We start from the raw sequence: 17,708 nt of genomic DNA on the forward strand, positions 1-17,708 counted from the left end.
ACCTGCTTTGACAGTCCTGTGTGGGCTTTCATTGTATCAAGAGTTACTGTCCCAAATGCCTGAGATACTGAGGGTTTCCATCAGCCCAGTTCAGCACTGGGCCCACCTTCTCTGAGCACTGTCAAAGTAGAGCACAAGGTGCAGAATTTGAGTCAGATTTTATCTGAATTGTCTTGTAATTACATCTTGTGAGAATTCACCTAATCAAAGCTTCCTCTCCAGCAATGTAGTGGATGTGAGGAAAAGCCCACTGTTTAAAAGGATTTTACAATAATGGAGATTTTACTTATCTCCTGATGGAAGAATTACCTGGATTAAAAAAATTAATTTTTATGAAAGCTTCTCTTTTTTTCTAACAACACTTCAAAGGCTGATAATTATAATAAGGGAACTTTGCTCACCCAGGTAAACATGCATTAAAAATAGGTGATTAACACAATTATTTCCTCCGTACTAAAGTTTTTTTTTTTTTTGAAGTTAAACACTGAGAGATGTAATCCTGGTGACATAGTGGGAGCATTTTATGTGAGGAACACTCATTCTCTAAGTGTGATTCTGCAGTTTAGTGTCCACAGCTGGAACTGTTGGGATGTGCAGGCCAGTGCAGGTGATTTTCTGATGAAACCTGGTGTGTTCCTCTCCTGCAGGGACATCCTGATAACAAACTTGGATGCCTCAATGAGCTACGATGAACTCTGTGATGAGGTGCACGAGATGTGCAACCTGCAGCAGGAGCAGCCAATTACCCTCAAGTGGATTGATGATGAAGGTATGGGGCTGAAGTACTGCTTGGGCATTCTTGGGTTTGTTGTTCATTGTGGGACAGAGAAGGGGCATTGAGGAAACTTGTACAAACAGATATCATATTGTGGAGCTGGTGGTCATTTCTAAATATCTAAGTACAGAGCCCTGTCTTACAAAGCAGGGAGAAATGAGCCTCAAGACATCAGGTTTGCTCACAGTAGCACTTGAATTCACTTCTGGAGAAGTGAAGGCTTTGTATATAACCCATCTGCACCTTGGCAATGCCATGGTCTGCACAACTCCTAGAACTGAATACAGAAAGATGAAAAAATACTAAATTGGTTTGGCTGACGTTTGTAACTTTGTGTTTTGGTTTCTCTGACAGTAGCCTGTACTGCTCTCTTAGCTGTGGAGTGTTTGAGTGAATCGAATTTTAAAGTAATGTCTGGGGAAGGAGGTAGCCTATAGTCAAAGAAGAGTCAGTCCTTTTTAAGATATCAAGGAGTAATTTCAATTATTTTTAAATTTACTCTTCTGATTACCAAGAAAGACAGAGGCAACTCTGCTAACCTGTTTTCTAACCCTCATTTTCGTGGTGGTGTAATAGAAAGTAACCTGATCAGAAGGGCATGGAGGATAATTACCTTGCCTGTGCTCAGCTGTTTGAGCTGCATCCCTGTTAATAAAGGGAGATTATTGCAGGGAAGAAGAAAACCTCAGGAGTTTTGTGTTGGAGGATTTTAAGACATGAGTGCTGCTATCTGTTGCATTGGCTTCTTGAGGCTTACTTAAATTAAAACAACAAATCTCCTCAGTTGCAGTTCTAATAACTATTTTCCTCCAGCCTTGGTTAAATCCATACCTGTACAACCCTTCTTCTAATTCCTGGCTCTGAGCTGTTGAGTTCCAGCCAATCTGCTGTTTTGGCTGCCCCCAGTCCTCCCGGGTTTTGGGAGTTATCCTGTGTCTGCATACGAGTGTTTCCACTTCTTGCCACATGGAATTGAAGTTCGTTTGTCTGATGGCACAAACAGATGTTCTCTTTGAACCAACTAAAAGCAAACAATTGCCGATGGCTTAATGAATAAAGAAAACCTACCAAGAGCTGAAGAAAACAGACTTTCTGTTGGGCTTTTGTAGTGTTTCTTTGTTTTTGACAAGATTCAAAATGTTTAAGCTATGAAAAGCTCACTCATAGTAAAATCCCATAAACACATAATTGAATGTGGATTGTTGATTTGCAGTACAAATAATTCCAATGTCTTTCATGTTGCATTATTGCAGTATTTATAGAGCAGCAGCAGCAGTGGCCTTCAAAGAGGGGTAAATGGGCCCTGGATGTGTCATTTCATAAGTGATTTATAAAATAGTTTTTTAAAAATATGAGATCAAACATAAAATGTGGATGGGCACTGGTGTCATCACCTGGCCTGTCTGTCCCAAGGCCACGTGTCACCCAGGGTGTGCTCAGGAGGGGGCTGTTCCCAGGGGGTCAGGGTGACACCCTTGCTGTTTTCCCTGGCCACTGTGACATACTGTACTTTACGTGTGTCTGCTTAAGGGGATTTGTGGATTAATTACTGAGTTTTAGCAAAAATAACCCTCACAAGGTAATGCTGATAACGTGACCACAAGCAGACAGGAAAACAAGGGGGTCTTTAAGTACAGCTGTTACCTTTTATGTTGTGTTGTCCTGTTGCAAACCAATGTAGTGCAGTTCTATCTACTCAGTGTCAATAAAGTTGGGAGGAATAATTCTGTTACTCTAGTTTGGCTTTGATTGAAGTGCCAGCTTAGTAACAAGTGATTCAAAGAAAGGCAATCCTTGAGGCTGGTGCATTTTTTTTTACTGACTAATTGAAATTCTCCACTGAATTCCTGCCTGTTAAAGCTGCCTGGACCTTTCTTGTCCCTTTAGGTGACCCCTGTACCATCTCATCTCAGATGGAGCTGGAGGAAGCCTTTCGTTTGTACTGCCAGAACAGGGACGAGGGGCTCATCATCCATGGCAAGTATTGCACAGCTCAGGAACCTCTCTGGGATAATCCCAACAGCTGCTCAAGGGGGAGCTGGAGCTGGAGCAGCTCCTCTGCCTGCCCAGTAACATTCCTGGTGTAGCTGGTGCCCTGCAGTTTGCTGTAAGAAGAAAGTGGAGCCCAAAGCTGAACCACAGCAGGCTTTGAGGGGGCTTTGAGTTTAGCTGCACAGATTTAGTAATGCTTTACTCCAGTGTAAGATCCTGCCAGTCTGGAACCAAATTCTGATTACATCATTTCTCAGGCAGAATTATTTAAAGGCTTCCAGAAACTGTCTCTGTGTAAATATACTCAAAAATCATGGAAAAAGGACTACTGAGAATATTTTACCTTAAAAATCTAATGTTTTTGTTTTAGTTTTCCCAAGTATTCCAGAGAAGCCCGGCATGCCTTGTCCAGGAGAAGATAGTGAGTACTAAAATGTTATCAAATTTTAGCTAACTATTTTGCAGTCATGTGGAAAAAAAATACATTAAAAGATTTTCATAATCTAGCATTACAGTTGTGTATCTGTTCTGTTTTCTTAAAAGAATGTAAAATCTTTAATATTTTGTCAAGAGAAGTTACATAAATCAATGTTGTAGCAGTGTTTCAATGTTTCTGAGCATTAATACTGGTTTCCAGTAGTTGATATATTGGGAGAAGGAGAATTTTAGATGCATATTTGAACATGGGCATTTACTTTTGTGGTTCTTTTGGGATTTTAACTTGCAGGGAAAAGAAGGGATGTACTAAAGAGGGAGATACAGCCATTTCAATAAAAAGGTTATTAATCTCTGTAAAAATAATCCTGTGAAAGGTAGATAAAGCTCCAGAGGAAGGACACATAATTGATAAGGTTTACCTGTATTTTAGTGGCCTGAGCTGCACAGGGATAAAAGGATTAAATGGCTGTAGAGTCACTTTTCATTATGGGGGGATGGCATCAGGACATTAGTTCATATCTTGGTAAATGTTAAGGAAAGGAATGGGAATAATTGGGTGCCAGAGGTACCAGCTGATGCTCTCAGGAGCGTGAGGAAAAGCTGACTGAAGAACTTGAAGGACCTTTGCTCTTCTCTTTGGAAAATAGAAGAGGGGATAAAACTAATTGGTGATAAAAGCAAGTAATGCATACTAGAGAAGAGTACTTGATTGACCAGGATTTAACTGACAGACTGGCTAAAAATGAGTGATGCAGTGGTAATAGTTGTGAATATTTTTAATTAGAGAATTAATACTCATAATTGCTCTATTGAGGACTTTCACACAGATGGAGTGAGGTGAAATAAATACCAAAATATTACAGTTCAAATACGATTTTTCACATCTGAACTGCAGTAGGTGAAAGGTTAAATGTAAAAACTAGACAAGTTTTCATGTTCACCAGGTTATTAAAGTTGTCTTTTAGAAAGAAAGAAATGTGCAACACTGTCTGCTGTCCTTGTTCAGCCAATTAGAGAAAACAAAGACTTTTCTACGCTGATTAGAAGAGTTAAAGAAATTTTCCCTGAGACACCTAATTTAATGAACTCATTAAAGGTGTAGATATTCCAGTAGAAAGGCTTTTTGGGTTAATTTGCTGGAAGTTTCAGTTCTCTCCAGCCATGAGCTGAGCTCCAGCAGCCACAGCTGAGTGTGGCTCAGCTGACCTGGTTATTCTGTCTGTAGGGTATTTCTCTGCATTGCACTTGGACTGGATGGAAATGGGATTGATATTGGTGAGATAAAGGACTATTTATTTTGTCAGGAGTAAAATACTGTCCTTTGTTCAGAAAATATTCATCCTGTTTCGAATTCTTACTTTGTGTCCTTATCACTGTAGTTATGTTCATAGGAAACACTTTTAGAAGTGAGAATATTATGTTTGCACTTTTCTAGAGCATCATGTTTGCACTATAAAGGAGCTTGTGAGTTTGCCTCAGGTTTTTTCCAGAGACAAATAAACAGTGAAGCAGTTGCTCTGTCCAAAATGGGCCTCTACTTAAATTAGCAGTGTCTGAGTGTGGACTGTTGGTTCGTTACAGAGCTACAGACAGTTTGAAATGGAGTTTTGAAATAAAACTATTCAATTGTGAAATAATTCCATTTGCAATCCATTGCTCAGACGTGTTCCTATTAGGTCGTGGAGTGACTCTTTCCAGTAGTATGTGATCTTCTGAATTGCAAATCTTTTGTAGTGGATTTCCGTAGAATTGTAGGGTTTTCTTTCCAGCTCCTTCAGAACAACAGTGCTTTGGAAGAGTGCAGAAATACATGCTGAATGGTTTCAATTTATGTTGAAATTTAATGGTACAGCTGCCAGCTGTCCTCACCTTTGTTAAACTGATACGGGTTTGAGATTGTACCAGCCAGCAAAGCTTGAAATAAAATCATGTAATCCATTAATGGAATAAACCATGGGACTAATACTTCAATTCTATTTGCATGACTTAAGAAAAGTTATTTTCGTGCTTGAAGAACCTTTTTTTCTTATACTGATGTGGTGCTGTCTGGGAGACAGAATTTGCTCAGTCTCCGGCATCTGCACTTGAGTTGTCTCAGGGTTCCTTTGGTCCTGAATTTTTGCACTTTTCTGTTGGCACCAGCCCCAGATCCCGCTGTGAATGCACAGCTGCTGGTGTACAACCAGCACGTTTCCCTTCGGCTCCGCTGTGCCCACGGGCTGGGCCGGCAGTGCTGCTGTGCCGAGGTGACAGGACGGCTGAAACCTCTCCCAGCTCTTCCCAGACACTCCATGTGACCCCTGCCAGGCGCTCCCAGCATCTGCTGGACTGGAGCCTTGGTGCTTGAGCAGTGCTTCCTGGGAAAGATGGCAGACTCTGAGACCGCTCTTGGATTTATGGATACTTTCACTTTTCCAGCAGATTAGCTGTTCTTTTGGGACCGGTCTGGAGCGAGGCTGTCGGAGGTGTTTGGTTCCTGTTCCCCGAAGCCGCAGCCCTGATGATCCCGCGCTGTGGATCCCAGCAGCTGATGGGCACTTTTATAACTTAGTTATTGTGGTCTCAGCTTCTTTCTGCTGCCAGCCCTTGCTGTGATTTATCACTCCTGGTGCTGCAGTCATTGTGTAACGCAGCACGTTCAGCCCAACAATTCCATCGATTTGTAGGACTTCCCTAACGGAATTGCCGGTTTTATCAGAAATGCTTGTTTTGGTGACATCAGCTCCTTGACATCCATGCCATGTTTTAGTTTGTGCCTCAGCTGCTCGCTACAGCCTCTCAAGGGAGCCAGTACCACCCGTGCCTGGATACATGAGGCAGAGATGTGAAAGGGAGAGACGGGGGTAACCAGTCTTCCATTAAATATTTGCTCTTAATGTTCGAGCTGATCCTGCCTATTGTCCTTGGTGTCTAATGGTATTCACACAGCAGCATCCGTGGAGTAAAGGGAAAATGTTTCATTTCATACCTACTACCCTGTAAAGAATTCCATGCTGAAGAGGCTAAAGAATAGAATCCAGTGAGTAATGCATGTTTCTGTGTGGGCTCGGCGTGCCGGGGGTGCCGAGGGGGCCGGGGCCGTGGCTGTGTGTGCGTGTGCTGCAGGAGAGAACAGAACTCAGCGTTTCGGGGCTGGTCCAGGCGCCCTCCCTGCCACCCTCCTGTGCAGCCATGGACTGTTACAAATGCAGACATTCCTGCTGCCTCTGAGCGTAGGGATGGGGCTCAGAGACCTCTCGGAATTGCTGGTAAAATTGCTTTGAAAGGACCCCTGGGGAATGTATTTTAGGAGGAAAGGAACGGAAGAGTGAGTGATGCTGCTGCTGCTAATATTGGAGATTAATGAAAGAAATGTATCCAAAAAACCCTGATGGTATGTGCTCAGGGCCTGCTTATTGTAAGATTGCTGATGTACAGACTAATGATTTAGAAGCATCATTTTCTGAGGCCTTTTTGTTGAATTGTGCTTAGTGGATTGTCATAGACGGATGTTTTTTAATTGTGAAATACTTGTTTTGAATTAAGGTTTACTTATTTTTTTAATGTTGTCAGAAAAAACTGTGCTAGTTTACTTCTGCTTAACAAATAGATCTGTGTATTTAGTATTAAAATTCAGCTTAGATTTGGGTAGCTAGTGCTAGCAAATTCTAGGGTTGTTTTGCTGTTGGCTTCGTTAAATAGAGGAATGCAGACTAGGAAACCTTTAAATTAATTAACTAAAGAGAATGAATATGTTTTTAATGTAGCATGACTGTTTTTATTATCTAATATTTCCGGCTGATTTTGCTGCCTTGTTTTTTTGGTAATGATTACACTGTGTTGTGCATGTCTCTGATGCTCTTTGTTTATCTGCTCAGTATTTTAGCATTAGGTGTTTGGACTTCATTTTCCCCCGAGCCATCCTTCTTGAAAATTTCATCATAGGCTTGAGTAAAGGTATCTTAGGACCCTAATTGCTGTTGTGAGCTTTTTATTTTAGGTATAGATACCGGATTTTGCTTTATGTTCTGCCCGATACTATGAAATAGCACTAAAAGGCTTCTTGCTGGAGTAGTGTGGCCTGTAAATATTTTTCTAGCTCCTAAGGCAGATTTTTCCCTTCATTTGTTACTGTATTGGCAGCAGTGATTAGGTTATTCAGAGCACGTGAACCAATTTAATCCCCCAATGAAGAAAGGAACTATTGCCACCATAGAGACTGTTCTGAAGACGTCGATTGGATTGCACGGGATAATTGGGCAATTTGGAATCTCTAGTAACCCTCTCCTGCTTTTTGTAATTGAACTGGGGAGGGGGGAATTCTGCTCTTTCAGTGTGAGATATTCTTGCTTAGGATTTGAAAACAGCTGTGTCATAGTTTCTCAAGAATACCTGAAATCTCCTCTTCTGCCTTTGCTGTGCTCCACGTCTGTGTCATACGTGACAGATGTGAAAAACACACAGACTGTGAGGCAGCACAAGTTCCTGAGAACAGAATTGCAGTTAAAGGCCTGCTTTGCTTATAGTCATTGCATGGTTTTAATTCTAAAACAATTCCAACATCTCTCTTTGCTGTGAAACCTCCGATGAAGAATAAAGGGCCAGGCCTCCCTTTGGACAATTGATGCATAAGATTATAAAGCACAGGTCTGATGGTGAGGTTTGAGATCTGCCCTTAATTAAAGGTACTGCATGTCTTAGCAGATGTTTATATACCAATTTTTCAACTATAAACTAAAAATACAGTGGAATAAGGAATGGTTGGGCTAGTTTTTAAGGTGTCATAGCAAATAGCCTGTGTTCTTTATTTATTCTACACCCCCCCCATAGCTGTTGCTCAGAATGTAGTATAATCATGCAGAAAGGATGTCACCTGGCTTTAGAAAACTTCTCTTTGATGTAATGTCTAGATCCACTCCCTGTGTAATCTCTCATGTTTTCTCCTAAGCTGGTAAATCCACTGTCGATAGATATACAGGCATTTTGGGAAACTAAATGGGCAAGAAGGGGATGAAGCTTTTTGGTTTTGTTGGCATTAGTGAACAGCTGTGAGCCTGTTAAGCCTTAGTTAGGCCTGTGAGTTTCAGTAGCTTGGAAGAGCTATTTAATATGTAACCTCCTAAATTATATGGTCATGGTTAATTATATGTCATTATACTTGGGTTCTGTGTAATACTTTTTGAAATCAGTTGCTCTATGCAAGTTCTGTTTTTTAATGTGTGGCTGAGCCCCAGGACAGCAGCAGAGGCCTGCAGGGCAGGTAAATGTGCTCTTCTGTGTTCAGCTCCTGGATTGTGAGAACCCAGATTTTGGGTGAGACCTCGGGTGCTGCTCCTTTGGAATGGGGAGCACTGGGAGGGAAGCCTTGGCACACTGGAAGCCTTGGCACACTCGGTGTGGTGGCAGCTGTGCAGCCACCAAGGGCCTGCTGGGCCACAGGAATGGATGGGAAATAAAGCAAAAAGGGTGTGCTTGAGGGGTGCTGGAAGGAGAGGCACAGCCAGATCACTGCCAGGGAGAGGGAAGGGTGAGCAGACTGTGCAGTTCATCCTCAAACCACACGGGGAAGGCAGGGACTGGGGCAGTGGAAAAGGGAAAAACTGAGTGGCTCAGTATTGACCAGCAGGTGCCTCATTTGTGACTCTGGAGTCCCACTGCTGTTTCTTCTGCATCTGTAAGGGCTTGTCCTCAAATTGTGAGCTGGGGAGATATTTAAAAGGAAACCAGAAACTATTTGAAGACAATACTTCAAGATTTTAGTATGATCCTCTTGACTTTTCCAGTAACATCCTCATTATAATAATAATAATAATGCTATTCTATGCTTCTTCCAGTCATTTAGGTCATCTTATGTTCTTCAGTAAAGCAGTACAGATGCCCTGTGACTGGCACAGGATTCCCTGTTCTTTACTTTGTCAACTCTGATAAAAAGCTAATTAACTTGAATTTCAATTTCGTTCTAAGCACAGGTTCTGGAAACTTTTGGTAGTTCTGTGATGATCAGCTTCATGTGCAATAGCTCCAAATAGAGTTGCACAGGTAACTGTGAAATAAGGGGGAATTTGGGTGTACAGGCCAGGCCACAGCCAGGGGAGAGTATCAGTGCAAGGAGGCAAGGCTGGGACTTCTACTTGGAAAAAGAGAACTGCTGAAATATGGTACAATTAATGTAAAAATCCTGACTGGCGTGGATTAAGTTAAATCAGGCAACAGTTTCCTACAGGACAAGAAGTGGAGAAAGTTGGGTTGCTCCTCACTTCTTTGGTTGCCTTCTTCAGTAATTCCAGGGTGTGTAGAAGACAGAGGCTTTCTGTTACCAGGTTTTTATTTAGAAGAGAAAGTATTGCTATATGTATGTACTAACACACAGAAGTTTGTTTCAAGAAAACAAAGTGGCCTGCAAAGTGGATGCAGATGCCACAGATAACTTAAATGTTCAGAACTTCAGTTTGATCTACTTCAGTACTAAGTTAAATTAAAGGATTAGATAATTTCAATAAGTACTGGTTCAGTATCTTTCAGCTTGGTTAAATGTTTTGATGCAGCTCTTCAAGGATCTTAATAGAACGTTAAATTCCGTTTTCATTGTAGTAAATCTTTTAATGAAAGTGATTTTTATTTTGGGAGAATAAATGCTGCAGTCACCAAAAGAAGTCTGTGGACTTTCATTAACACTGCAGTGCCAGTTTGGGTTTGGGGTGCACGTGACCACTGGGACTTTGTAACCAGAGGAGCCAACTCCACGTCATGGAAAGGGGTGAATGTCAAATTGCAGGGAAGGTCCAGAAGGGAAAATGGGAAGTTTTTTTTCTTTCCTAAACAAAGATGCTCATCACCTTCCAAGTGTGGATCTGGCACCGGTTGTCTCCTGGCCCTTTTCATAACATGTTCTTTTGAATCAGAGCAACAGCTAGAGCAGCATTTTATGCTGTGCTTGGGACAGCCTTGGAACTGCAGCAGGAGGGGCTGGAAGGACACCCAGAGGTTGTGGTCCCTGACAGGCTCAGAACCAGGACAGTGTCACTGCTGGGGCACATCAGTGACTGAACTCACTGAGGGTTTCTTGCCTAACACTTGCAATACTTTGTTATTTTCAAGTACATCTGATAAATCTCCCATGAAGTCATCGAGCTCTGAGTCAGAGCCTTGCTCCAAGTGAGCTGTTAGCTGTGTTTTATTTGTGGCATTGTGTCTGTAACGTGACTTGTCACCTTGCGGTGCCACGGAGCCATTTTAGCAGCAGGATGGGAGTGTGAGCATCCAGGAGGAACAGGTATTCCAGGAGTGCAGCTGGGACTCCACTGACCCCTTGGCAGTCAGTGGGGAAGGACATTCACAGTGTTGCAGTAAATGCTGGGTAAATATTCCTGTTCTGTGAGACAGATTTGTGTCCTCGTTGGTTCTCTGCCGGTGCTGTTGGTCCTGCACTTCCTTGGTCACCGTTGCTGTCTTAATTGTGCTTTTTTTTTAATAGAGGTTGATCTGACTTTGTAGTTAATTTTGGTGTCTGTAGGAAAAGGAGGATGGGGAGATGGCTTCCCAACTGCAAATCAGTCTTAAATTAAATTAAAAAAAAAAAAAAAAGAAGCTCTCTTCTGACCATTTAATGTTTGCAATAACTGCAAGAGGTCAGAGCACTTAATACCTATATATTAAGGATACTCTTCATTTTCTAACTTCAATTGTACATAGAAGTTTATTCATAATAAAAAGAAGGGCCAGTTAACCCATCCCAAGAATGTCTTTTACATTCTTCAGAAAGCAATTTTATTGTTTCAGTTTAACTATTTGCAAAAAATTACGTAACAGATGAGAAGCAGTATGCTCTCAAACCCTCCAGAATTTACCTTCCCAAACTGGGTTCTGTCTTTGCATGGAATTCCTTTATCAAATCCAGGCTCTCTGAAATACCAATATCAATTTCCCCCTTGTAATTCCGGAGTTGTTTTTGAAAGAATGCTCACTTGTGTGCTCAGCACAACATTAACAGAACAAAACAAAAACTGGGCATTCTGGCAGTGTCCAGCTGGCAGGGCGGGTAATTGGCCTGTAAACAAGTTGTATTAATCTCTGAGAAATGATTTGCAGCAATAGCAAATTACCTCTGTGCTCAGGATGGGAACAGGCTTCATTAGAGCTGCAGCACGGCAAAGCAGAGCCTGGGACTGCAGAGGGGATCATTTCTGGGGCCATCCATTGCTGTGAACCAAGTATGCTGTCATTTGGAAAATAATTGTGCTGCCTTCTATTTGTCCCCACTTTTCCAGGTTCCATTTCCAAAGGCAAGGGTCCCATCCTTTCTGGGGAGGTCACTGTGGAATCGGGGGGGTATCTTCTGTAGATGAGTTAATTTGGAGAGCACACTGAACAACAGATGAATTGCTCATCTATTTATATCCACAATTAAATAGTATTTATTTGAAATTTTGTGAAAAGAACCCCAAGCCTAGGGAATGTCACTGGAAAGCCAATATTAAATGTATTCCCGAGGTTCCCTGTGCATCACTGGCAGTGATGTAGTTGCACAGCTTGACAACAGAGGGAAGAATTGCACAGCAGCAACAGCCAGTTGTTTCACATTGCTTTTTAAGTATTTTGGTTTGGGTATTTTTATTTCTCTTGTAATCTTAACTTGAAATTTTTTTTTTCCCATCTTGGAAGTAGATAAAATTCAGTATGTTCTTTGTCATTAGAATATATATCTGTACCCCAATAAAAATTTGTTATCCCTGTTAACACTTAAAATATATTTTGATTTTTCCTCCAAATCTCTTCACATACAAAATGAGGATTCAGAAGATTTTTTTTTTATTTTTTTCTTAGGAAAAGTCTTGTGTTTAATATTCATCAGAGAGGAAAGATTATTTAATTAGGGGTATGATATCTCCTTCAGCCTGCAAGCAGCTAACTCCAACTCCTTAATGAGTTAACTGATGTGTGCTGTGAAATAAATTAAAAAGTAGCCCTTTTCATTAAGCACAGTAATTAAATAGTCAGGCTTTTGTGGTGGCATTCCTCTGTCTAGGTGGCTGGGATCAGTCCTGGCTATAAAAGCTTGGTTTAGTTATCAAGAATCCCTATTTGTTTTATTCTAAAGTGTTCTGGAAACATGTTCCAAAACATTTTGTTTGGGTTCAAAAGTATCCTTTTCCCTGTGAGATGCAAACGGAGATCAGAGCTTTGTTCACACATCACAGAACACTGAGAGCAAATTGGTTCTTAATTCAAGGAGTACATGTACTGCCATTTATGAATCTGGTTCCTTAGATCTGGTATAGCCCTAGTGAGGGTTTCTGTGGCTGATTGATATTGAAACCCCCAACTCCTTATTATATCCCTGTGGGAATTCCTAGGGAAAGTGGCCTCTTTCCTGGGGTTCCTGCCTGCTCAGTTTTCCAGGGGTTGAGGTCTCTCCAGCAGCACAGCCATGTGGTGGATCAGCCACTTGTCCCAGTTTTGTATCCTCGGTGAGCAAGAATGTTTTGTTCTGTCATACAAATTCAGTTTTATTGTGTACTAATAACAGAATGTGGGATGTAAAGGTGTGTCTCAAAGTGCTCCCAGTTTTCTCGTTTCTCACCTTGGCCCCTTTTGGGGGGGGGGAAGTGGGGATTGATTTGCCTCACGGGGTAAATTGTAGAGGTTCCTACTTTCTAAAGCTATTCTATATTAAGCTCAGTTTTTGTTAGACTGTTGCCTCACAAGTACGTGATATAAAATCCTGCCTTTGATTTAATATTTATCATTAATTAGGGAGGTGACTTGCTCCTTTATTTACAGACGGCATCAGCACAAGCTGCTTGTTAACTTATCATTCCCTTAATATTCCTCATGTCAGTGATAAGCTCATGTTCAGATCACAGATGTATTACGTTGCCTCCATATGGTGCTTTGTCTAATGAATTAATTAACTATTTTGGAAAAAAAAAAATCCCTTGTGAAGATTTTTCCTCCTGGTGAAAAGTCACCCTACAAACGGTGGAAGGGTTTTTTCACTGGTGTTTGTGTTTGGACATATTTTTAGTTAAAAATTGTTACCAATCCATTTAATAGTGCAATATGTGTTTCAGATGCTTGCACAGTAAACATTTGCACATGTAAATAGAGTAGGTATGAATGTTTGGGGATTTGGCACTGCAGAGTTGTGGAGTCACAGGAACTTCCATGCTTTTATGTGTCTTGCTTTGGAAGGACAAAAATAGAGTATCTAAAATCAGCCCCAGTATTGCAGTCAGTGTTCACACATGGTGTGTCAGTAGCCTGTGAGTTTTGGCTTGCTCCATATAATTTAGAATAATTTCTCCACAAAGAAACTTTTTACTACTTGCATTATCATTTGACAGCGAAAATGTCAGGGTTTTTTTCTGTTTAAAAAAAGGCTTCATCTTGGATAAGGTGGATGTTTAAAACTTGAAAGTAACATTAAAGGTGAAAAGTTAATTGCATTAATTTCTGAGGATTATAAATGTACAGTTTGATGCTTTGTGAGGGTGTTTATTGATGAAGTCTCTCAGAGTCTTTACAGCCCCCTGTACCCCCTCAGTGCCCACCTGGATCTGCTGTGGGAAGCTCCTGCTCCAGGTTGTGTGTTAGGGATTGGTTGTGTCACCAGCTCCAATGTGGCACCACACTTAATATTAATTATCAAACTCTAATTAGCCAGTCACACAAAAAGTGCCTGTTTGCACGTAAACAGTGACAACAAAAGTAACTCGGAGTAAATGCTGGGTACTGTCGTGTTTGACCTCTTGAAAAGCCAGGCTTAAACAGATTAAATGATTCCTTGTTATGTTTAGAGTGTATTAAAAATAATTGTAGACCTGTACTTGAACTGCCCGAACAGAAGAAATATTTTGGGTAGTGTCTAATGCAAGATAAAAAGGAGGTCAAATAATGTAACTGCAGCTTTGTAACATGTTTAATGTTGTGTATCTGGAGCGTTATTGGCACCAAGGATCCTTTGTGTGTCCATGGGAAGGGGACAGTGAGAGCAGCAGCGTCACTTCCCTGAGGAAGCTGTTTCTTTAACAGCTCTGTCCCTCTCACCTGAGCTGGAGCAGCCACGGAGCTGTAACGGGATTATGATCATGTGAGGAAAAGGAGACAGGGCTGGAGGAAAGGGAGAGGCAGCGGGGAGAGCACATCCTGCCCGGGCTGTCACTCACGGCCGCCTTAACACCCCCCAATCCCCGGGCACGGAGCTGTGCGTTGAGATTTAGGGAAGCAAGATTGTCCTCGGGCACAACTTGCTTGGCACGGGCTGCGGGTGCTGCTGAGCTGCCATGCTGCTGCTTTACACCTTTCTGGTCTCTTCCCTAGAATCCATCTACCGCCGGGGCGCCCGAAGATGGAGGAAGCTGTACCGAGTGAATGGGCATTTGTTCCAAGCCAAGCGCTTTAACAGGGTGAGTACTGGGGGGGGCTGCCCGGGCTGGGCATTGTCTGACCCTGCTGTGCCGGGTGTTGGACAGGGAGGGACAGCCCAGACGCCCCTGGGTGTGATGGTTCTCTCTGTGCACTGTTATTCAGGTCACACCGAGCAGGGGAGCTGGGAAGGGTTTGAATCTGGGATGGAGTTCCTGCGGGATTGGTGGAAAATATTTATTTTTAAAGTCTCTCTGAAAGGACTGGGTTTGTGACTGTTCACTGTGGTGCATCCTTGGAGCAGCAGTCCCCTCTCCTCTCCCTGCGTGACTTTGATTGCTCTTCTGCATAATCTTGTACCTTCAGGACTTCTTGTCATTCTTAAAAGTCACAGCTCTTGATCTGAGCTTTAACTGTTTGGAATCTGGGGTACTGCATCATCTAAGAGTTAAAAGTCTGGTTTATTGAGCTAAAATACAGCTGCCTAGGGAGAATCTGGCTTGAGCCACATAAGCAAGTGAATGTAGCTTTAAGGCTGAGACCCCTCCTTCACTTATCCTGTTATGCCTGCGTATTGCAGTATATATACAAATGTGCACTTTGGGGAATTCCACTAAAAACTGAGTGTGCTGAGGACAGTTAACTCTTTCATTCGGCAGTGATTTTAAAAAAAAAAAATAAAATTAGCATTTTTTCTTAATGTTCCCCACCTCAAAACTGCACTGAAAGCAAGAAAAGCCCCTTAAAACTCAGTACCTTATCACCAGATAAGTGAAAAATCTGTGTCATGTGTCTGAATTGTCACATGCATTTGTATAATGTGCTGTGGCAACCCATTTTTTTTAATTTATAGTATGAAAATATACTTCTGTTTGTTTGCTACATCGTTCAAACGTATTTCTTTGAAACACTGTGTGAATGCACACCTGCCACATTAATAATGCAGAATGTTATAGATGATGATGGTTTAATTGAAATTAGGCCAGTAGTGAATATACACGTGGAGATTTTGATGCCTTGTTATGATGCTCAAGTGTCACAATCCTACCCAGGACTGCTTTTGTATCTGCATACAAATGACATCAGACAAGTGACATCAGACAAAGACAAAACATCCATTAAGAGAAGGCTGCATTTGGCTGAACTCTGAGGGTGAAGTGTAACCTTCAGTTATTGGGGAAACCCTGGATGTTCAGAAATTATCATTATTGAACCCCTGCTAGGTGCCTAGGAGGGGTTCTTGCTGCTGGGTGAGTCCTGCCCTCCCGAGGGGGATTGGTGCTGGAGTTGCTGATGGAGCTGCTGCTCTCCCTGTCCTTGCAGAGAGCGTACTGTGGCCAGTGCAGTGAAAGGATATGGGGGCTCGGAAGGCAAGGCTACAAGTGTATCAACTGCAAGCTGTTGGTCCATAAACGTTGTCACATCCTTGTCCCACTGACCTGCAAAAGGCATATGGTGAGTTTGCAGCCTGTACAGAGCTGAGGTGGTTTGGTTCACCCTGGCCTGTGCTGGTAGGTGTGTGTCCTGGGTCATTAAATGCTGTAGATTTATAACCCTTGGCAGGGTTTGGGTTTCAGTCTCTCAGGTGTCTGTGGAGGACGAGCCTTTGGGTTGAGAGCAGAGACAAGTGAGGAAAGAAAACTCACGATGCGACTCGAGTGCGCTCAAGCTTGAATTTGACTTCTCCACGAGACATTTGGTATTTTACAGATAGACAGAGTTGTCACTGACAATCTCAGCAGTTGTTCCTTGTAGCCTGTGGGAATGTTTGAAGAGCCAAGGCACTGGTGTGGATTTTGCACTGCTCTTTGCAAAAGGGCTTGGTGCTTTCCTGTTCTTGCCCTCTCAGTTTCTCCAGTTCTGTTCTCGTGTATTCCAGTGGCAATGCTGGTGTCTTCCCTAGGCTTTAAACAGCTGTATCCCTGAATTTTAGCCCTTTCCCATACTCACCCCCAGTGTTTCACTGGTGGTTGTGTGGTTTTCTAACTCAAGACTTAAACCAGTATTTTTCTTTAGTGGTATTGCCTGTGACCTGCCTTGGCATTACTAATTCTTTGCCAATTAATTTATGCCTGTTGCTGCCCCTCCTGGAATAGTCCCACGTGTCTCATGAATGAGACCAGTGTCCACATGCAATGTAAAACTATCTGGTGCTGTGATCTTTACCAATTTATGCAATGCCCTTGCATAATGAGTAACAATTCATGTTTTTATGAAGCAGGAAGGGAACATGCCAGTGCTCTAAATGCAGTCTGTAACATCATGCTCAAGTGTTTACTTTGTTGTAGTTCCATGTGAAGCAGACTCACAAGTCTGAAATAGGAAAAAAGTTTGAATTTGCAGTAAAATAGACCCCTCTTTCTTTTAGAAGACAGCTAAACATCTGTTGCAGTTGCAGAGAATGGCTGATGGAGCATTAAGTGTTTGGCAGGCTGGTGTTATCATGCATTACAAAATGGTAACATTCAGAGATGTTACGATTCAGAAACACTTCCTACAAACCCCAGCTTTCATCCTGGAAGGTGCAGGTGGGAGGTTCTCACTGAGCTGTAGCTGAAAGGCAAGGCAGGGTCACCTGGCAGGGGCTGCATAACCAGTGTGCTTCTCTTTGCCCTGTGTCCCTGTGCTCCCCAAGGATTCGGTCATGCCTTCCCAGGAGCCTCGGATAGGTGAGAAAAACGATGAAGTTGATCTCCCTTCAGAAGACACTGATGGAAGTGAGTACTTTGCTGCCCTGGAATCCCTCTTTCCCCATCTGGAGGCCCAGTTTTCACTCTTCCCAGTTACAAGGAGAAAGTGGAAGCATTTGGTCAACTGTCCAGTGGTATTTAAAGCAAACTGAGCCTAAGCTACTAAATCATCTTTCTGTTTATCAGTCTGTAAGATTATTTCTAAGGAAGGCCTCTGTAACAAAACTACTTTGTTTTTTTTTCCAGTTCCCTACATTCCTTCAAACAGGAAACATGACACCATTAAAGATGACTCTGAGGTATGTTTTTAAAACAGCTTTGTAATTCATACTTACATTCTCTTAATCATTCAGCTTTTTATAAAATAGCTGATTATTTGTCCTGTTTTTTCTGCTACCTTTTGAAAAAGTCTGGGGTTTTTTTTTCTGAATTTTTATTGAATTTTTTCAGATTTCTTCTGTATTTAGCTT

The 17,708-nt window shown here is 42.1% G+C and overlaps 1 protein-coding gene across 6 annotated transcripts in view; it reads left to right on the top strand.

Moving 5' to 3' along the window:
* PRKCZ (protein kinase C zeta) overlaps positions 1-17,708 on the top strand; it is a 35,816-nt gene that overhangs the window by 4,194 nt on the left and 13,914 nt on the right. For 2 of the 6 annotated variants that reach the window (XM_032708885.1, XM_032708886.1), the window contains exons 3-9: positions 648-769; positions 2,663-2,752; positions 3,138-3,188; positions 14,504-14,589; positions 15,872-16,003; positions 17,184-17,265; positions 17,485-17,537. In XM_032708885.1, the coding sequence (XP_032564776.1) occupies positions 648-769; positions 2,663-2,752; positions 3,138-3,188; positions 14,504-14,589; positions 15,872-16,003; positions 17,184-17,265; positions 17,485-17,537 (616 nt within the window). The other 4 variants (XM_032708888.1, XM_032708887.1, XM_032708889.1 and 1 more) reach the window with 4 other exon arrangements.

The sequence above is a fragment of the Chiroxiphia lanceolata genome, chromosome 22 (assembly GCF_009829145.1).
Source record: "Chiroxiphia lanceolata isolate bChiLan1 chromosome 22, bChiLan1.pri, whole genome shotgun sequence".
Lineage (NCBI taxonomy): Eukaryota > Metazoa > Chordata > Aves > Passeriformes > Pipridae > Chiroxiphia > Chiroxiphia lanceolata.